The sequence below is a fragment of the Rhinolophus sinicus genome, chromosome 16 (assembly GCF_057876585.1).
Source record: "Rhinolophus sinicus isolate RSI-liver-muscle chromosome 16, RSI-T2T, whole genome shotgun sequence".
In the NCBI taxonomy this organism is placed as follows: domain Eukaryota; kingdom Metazoa; phylum Chordata; class Mammalia; order Chiroptera; family Rhinolophidae; genus Rhinolophus; species Rhinolophus sinicus.
In genome coordinates, this window is record NC_142516.1 from 94,140,050 (window position 1) to 94,145,918 (window position 5,869).

General features: G+C 47.4%; 1 protein-coding gene across 2 annotated transcripts; it reads left to right on the forward strand.

Annotated features, from left to right (window-relative positions):
* Positions 1-246: 246 nt before the first annotated feature.
* Positions 247-4,591, forward strand: GPR12 (G protein-coupled receptor 12). 2 transcript variants are annotated; one of them, XM_074330055.2, is made up of 2 exons: positions 247-785; positions 1,907-4,591. In XM_074330055.2, the coding sequence occupies exons 1-2, from the start codon at positions 508-510 to the stop codon at positions 2,520-2,522; spliced, it is 894 nt and encodes a 297-aa protein (XP_074186156.1). In that variant the 5' UTR covers positions 247-507; the 3' UTR covers positions 2,523-4,591. The 2 variants fall into 2 exon arrangements, with proteins under 2 accessions (XP_074186156.1, XP_074186155.2); XM_074330054.2 differs by having other exon boundaries at positions 541-785; positions 1,500-4,591.
* The last annotated feature ends 1,278 nt before the right edge of the window (positions 4,592-5,869 follow it).

Genomic DNA, 5,869 nt, shown 5'->3' on the forward strand with positions numbered 1-5,869 from the left:
GGGAACAGTAATAATGAACCAGGTCCAGGACACACCTGAGGAAGGGGCCCTTTTGGGATTGGGATGCCAGGTGGTTAGAAGAGCTGGCTGGGCATGTTGCTGCTTTAAAATCCATCTCCCTAACCTGCTCACCCCACGTCCGTGCTGCTAATCCTGAGTATCAGCTGAAGTAATTCTTTGACCGTGAATGTAGCAGTTTAGGGAGAGGCGGGGAGAAGCGGCCTTTGGAGACTGGGACACCCCCGGGAGACCTCAGGAATGAAATAGGTCACGGGACTCCCAGGCAGCGCTCCCCCGCCCCCGCCCGGGTGCAAGCCCAGGACCGCCAACTGCGGTGGGATGCTGGGCGGCAGGCCGGGAGGGTGACTGTGCAGTTCTCAGCCTCGGGGTTCTCGCTCCCTCACCGAGGGCTGCGTGGGGATCTCACTGCGCCCAGGCGAACCCCGACTGCCGGGGCCCCGCGCAGCCGCGACCCGTGGGGACGCGCGCCGGCCTCCCAGGGCTCCCATGTGCGAGCGCGCGCGGGGCGGGCGCGGGACCGGGCGCGCGCGCGTGCGGGGAGCGTGCGAGCCCGGAGGGCGGGAGGGGAGAGCAGGGCGCGCAAGCCCAGCCCGCCGCTCACCTGGCGCCCGCCTCTCACCTGGCGCCGAGCGCGCCCCCGTCCTGCCGGCCCCTCCCGCGCGGCCGCCGCCCCTCACCGCGCGGGCCCCCGCGCCCACCTGCGACACGAAGAGCCACGCGCTTCGGACGCACCAGAGGAGCCCCCTCGGCCTGCGCGCGCCAAGGTGACCCCCCTCGATGACCCCCGCCCCCGAGGGCCGCCTCCCGGCGTCCTGCCTGCCCCCCTCCGTCTGCTGCCCGTCCTCGCCGCCAGGGGAGCGGTGGCAGTGCCTGAGCATCAGTCTGTCTGTCTGTCCGCCTCCACACCTCCATTCACACACCCGCCTTTCGTGGCCTTGCCCCGACTTCCCGTGCACACGGGGCAAGTCCGGAGCCCTCTTTGTTCTGGCTAGGGGTGTGCACGCGCGTCGGGGATTTTTTGAAGGGTGGGAGCTGGGTGGAAACGCGCGATTTAAATATTCCAACCGGGATGGCTGCCCGGCTCGCGACTTGCGGCTGGCGCGTGGTGTGCTCGCGGCAGCCAGATGTCACACAGCTGTCCGTTCTCGGAACGCAGGCTGAGATGTTGGAGCGTGTCTTGCCCGCACTTGAGCAGGCAGACCGCGCTGCTCCCCGTGTGCCTGCCTCCCTCGCGGCCCGGGTTTGAAGTCCTTTCCTGTACTTTCCCCAGCGCCACATGACAGGTTTTGTGGCGGGTTTTAAACCACGGAGACTTTTGGCTTTTGCTTTATTTCATTACAGTTTATAATTCCCGAAGCTTGTGGCATTTGATAGCAGTATTTGAGTAGGGGCTGGCTTGCTGATTGTGTGGTCTTGCATGATTTTGGATTGTCTCCCTGCGGTATCTAACCATTAAAAAGCCTGTCTTTTCATTGAAGAGGACGGGGGTTAAAATGAATGAAGAGCTGAAGGTCAATTTAAGCGGCTCGCCTCGGGACTCCTCAGAGGCCGGTGCTGCTGTGGAGAACGTCTCGGCTGCTGTCTCCTCCCAGGTTCCTGGTGCCCAGCCAGACACAGCGCTGGTTGTCAACCCCTGGGACATTGTCCTGTGTACCTCAGGGACCCTCATCTCCTGTGAAAATGCCATCGTGGTCCTTATCATCTTCCATAACCCCAGCCTGCGAGCGCCCATGTTCCTGCTCATAGGCAGCCTGGCTCTTGCAGACCTGCTGGCCGGCGTTGGACTCATCATCAATTTTGTTTTTGCCTACCTGCTTCAGTCAGAAGCCACCAAGCTGGTCACAATAGGACTCATTGTCGCCTCTTTCTCTGCCTCTGTCTGCAGCTTGCTGGCCATCACGGTTGACCGCTATCTCTCCCTGTATTACGCTCTGACATACCATTCCGAGAGGACGGTCACATTTACCTATGCCATGCTTATCATGCTCTGGGGGACCTCCATCTGCCTGGGACTGCTGCCCATCCTGGGCTGGAACTGCCTCAGGGACGAGTCCACCTGCAGCGTGGTCAGACCTCTCACCAAGAACAACGCGGCCATCCTTTCCATCTCCTTCCTCTTCATGTTCGCGCTCATGCTTCAGCTCTACATCCAGATCTGTAAGATTGTGATGAGGCACGCCCACCAGATAGCCCTGCAGCACCACTTCCTGGCCACCTCGCACTACGTGACCACCCAGAAAGGGGTCTCGACCCTGGCCATCATCCTGGGGACTTTTGCTGCTTGCTGGATGCCTTTCACCCTCTATTCCTTGATAGCTGATTACACCTATCCCTCCATCTACACCTACGCCACCCTCCTGCCCGCCACCTACAATTCCATCATCAACCCTGTCATATATGCTTTCAGAAACCAAGAAATCCAGAAAGCCCTCTGCCTCATTTGCTGTGGCTGCATCCCCTCCAGTCTCTCCCAGAGAGCGCGGTCACCCAGCGATGTGTAGCAGCACCCCACTTACAGGATACGCACACTCGATGCTGCATTTACCAAGCACTTCCACTGCCTGGCCAATGGTTGAGATACTTTCCGTGACTTCTTTATATTGGATTCTCTCTGGAGCCACAGGAGCACTTAGCATTCGTGAAGCATTCATTTAGATGAGTTAAGTGATTGAAGTGAAAATAATGTTACCAGTTGTTTTCACCCTTCGAAAACAATTGTTGAGTTCTTTGCTCAATATTATTTTGTTTTGTTTAGGGGCGGAGGGGTTTGTTTTATATTTTATTTGGAGGCAAGGATTTTATTTTATATTTTGTTTGGAGGGTTGGTGGTGGGTGGGAAAGCAAGGGATATGACATGGCCATGATGTTATTAAAAAGTAAACTGGTCCCAGAAGTTTTACCTGGATTTTAAAATACAACTGAATTATTGAGGAAAATGGAGAAGTTACTTTTTCCAGACTTCTTAAATGTCAAAGTAGATTTTCAATGCTGCATGTATCTAACAGAATACAGTCTCTTTCAAGCCAAATGAAACTATTTTACAAGATTACATTTGAAGGGGACCTGATTTTGTTAACATGAACTCAGTAATAAGTTACCAACACTGAAACCACGAGCCATGCTTACTCATTCTTGCTTTACTTTCAGCAATTACTGTTCACAAGAATTACTCTGGTATTTCTATAAATGTTGTAACTCTTTCTGCATGGTTGCCTGTGTTAGCTAGACCACTAGTTTCAAATGTTGCCACGTATGTCCACAATCAAATGAGTCATTTTTCAACATAGGTTTTCAATATGTCCATCTAAAGTGAATTATGACATTTTTAAAAATTTACATATGAAGTATGGTTGAGTAGATCCACCATTGTCATTTCTTAAGATACAGTCTGTCTGTTTTCAGGGGAAAAAAATAACATCTTTTGAAAGTAGATTAAATTTATTTTAGTATATACTGAAAAATAAATCAATGTAAAACATTCATGAACAATGAAAAACATCACTTTTCCTATCTCTCTATATCTAACATTGTATTAATAGTTATTCCTGATTGAGACAAATAGAAGTTAATTTTGTAGACCAAATATTTCTGGTTCATATTGTCTGTGGTGTAAATGCGTTTGAAACAGGTGGTCTCCTATTTTAATGATTAAGTTTGTGAGTGTGTAACACACATATCTGACTGTGATGTATCATGTAAGTTCAAACGTGGAGTGACCACGTGGCTGTTCATAAAAAGTTAAGTTTGAATTCCTTTTCTTTCCTTTCACACAAAAACCTTAAATGCAATAAAAACTGTATTGCTTGTTTTTAGAGAGCAAGGATTTAGTGAGGGAATTACACAGAAGAATTTGTTTTAAACATATTGTAAAATCATTGTGTCTGAGCATCTTTTCTGTTAGCGCAGACAGATGTTTTGGGCACAGACATCTTCCCTCCAGAGGCAGTGGGGTTTATAGCTATCTATATAACCAGTGGAAGAATGTCTGTACAGCCCCTGGGCTTAGCCCATTCAGATGGTGGCAAGACTAGTATTTCAGGGTCCCTGAGGAATCATTTGTGATAAATTAGCCTCACTGGTTTGTCTCCAAGGTATTACGCCTATGTTGGTGTGAGGACCATTGTGGCAGCCTGTCTGCTCGTGTCATCTCTCCAAAGCCCCTTCTAATGTGACACAAGTATGAGTAAGTCCTCTACTCAAACCTATGTCTCCTCCCTTAGGTTACTTATTGAAGCAGGAGACGGATTAAAATATTTCAGAAGTGGGAAAGGATTTTCAGTGCATATTATCTTACGATCGATCTAATAAAGCTGATGCCTTGAAAGAATTTCATCAACATGCGATTGAGTTGGTAGATTGAGTATGATGAACCTGTTTGTTTTTAATCACTTAAAGTCAATAGCATTCCATGGAAGAAATGACAAAGGTAAGTCGGTTTTGTCATGGGCTGGGAAATATCCATCATGAGGTTGGAAAGCAATAAATGAGGTATTTGTAGAAATAGTGGTTCCTCTTGTATATCTCTCATAGTAAAAATTATGACAATAATAATATGTGCTTTTTTCACCATGTTTTGGGTGTCATTTCCCCATGTTGGGCGCTTTACCTGCTCTGTTTTTTTTTTTTTTGCTTTTTTTTTCTTCACAAAAACACATTTTTACAGATGAGACAACTAAGGCTAAAGGAGGCTGAGAAATGGGCCGGAGGCCACAGAGCTTCAAGAGTAGAGCCAGGAAGTGCACCCAGGTTTTGCAAAGGTGATGCTTACCTGCTCCCATGCACTGGCTGCCTTGATGCCTCTCTGTCGGAGAGGGTGGAGGGAAATGATTTATAACATGGTACTGTCACTACATTTTAGTTCTACAATTAAGACACGAAGTTTGCCATTTAAAATCACATGTGATGTGACTATCAAGGCTTAGTGGAGAAGAGGATGCTAAAAGCAGACTTTTTAAATGTCAAAGTAGATTTTCAGTGCTGCCTGTATCTAACAGAATACAGTCTCTTTCAAGCCAATGAAACTATTTTACATGATTACGTTCGAAGGGGACCTGATTTTGTTAACATGAACTCAGTAACAAGCTACCAACACTGAAACCGCAAACCCATTCTTTCTTTACTGTCATCCTCTTTAGGTCTGTTTTTAACATCCTCCTCTTCACTAAGCATTTCCTCCTTTTGGAACTAAGGCCGATCCCCGGAGGCACTGTGCCGTCTTTTAGTGCAAAGAGGTGAGGTCACGCTTACTACACAGGGATTTGTCCTTCATTTATGATTTTAAACTTCATATCACACACTTATGTCACTATGCAACGGGCTTATAAATACTCATGAAATGGTTGCTTTTGACCCCAGTTTTTAAAATACCTGATTTCAGCTAAGATTTTTCAATTCCACTATAAGATGTCCTTACTGTTTGCTTTACATTGTGAAGATTTTTGGATGTGTATGTGGTTTCCCTTAAAGCTTGTTTGTTTCTATGGGGTTAAATATTAAGAAATGTGCACGTCTTGATACATGTGTCTATGTTTGTATATGTGTGTCTACATATATATGCATATATAGATTCAATAACATTAACTTTGCAGCAGGACTAAATAGATCATGGAAAACAGTGCTATTTTCAACAGCCGTGAGGTAGCAGGCAATCTTTTACTCCATGTGGTTAAAAATTTTAGCTGCCGAGGAATTTGTATTATTTCCAGTAAAGCAGTTATCCTTGTAACTAGGACAATTCAATTACTGCAACAGAACTTTAGTGGAGGCTAATGATCTAGGTTGTGGCTCTCTAGAACTTGGTTCCTTTTATCTCTATAACTTGATTTCTTTGTATGAGTCGTAGTAAAGG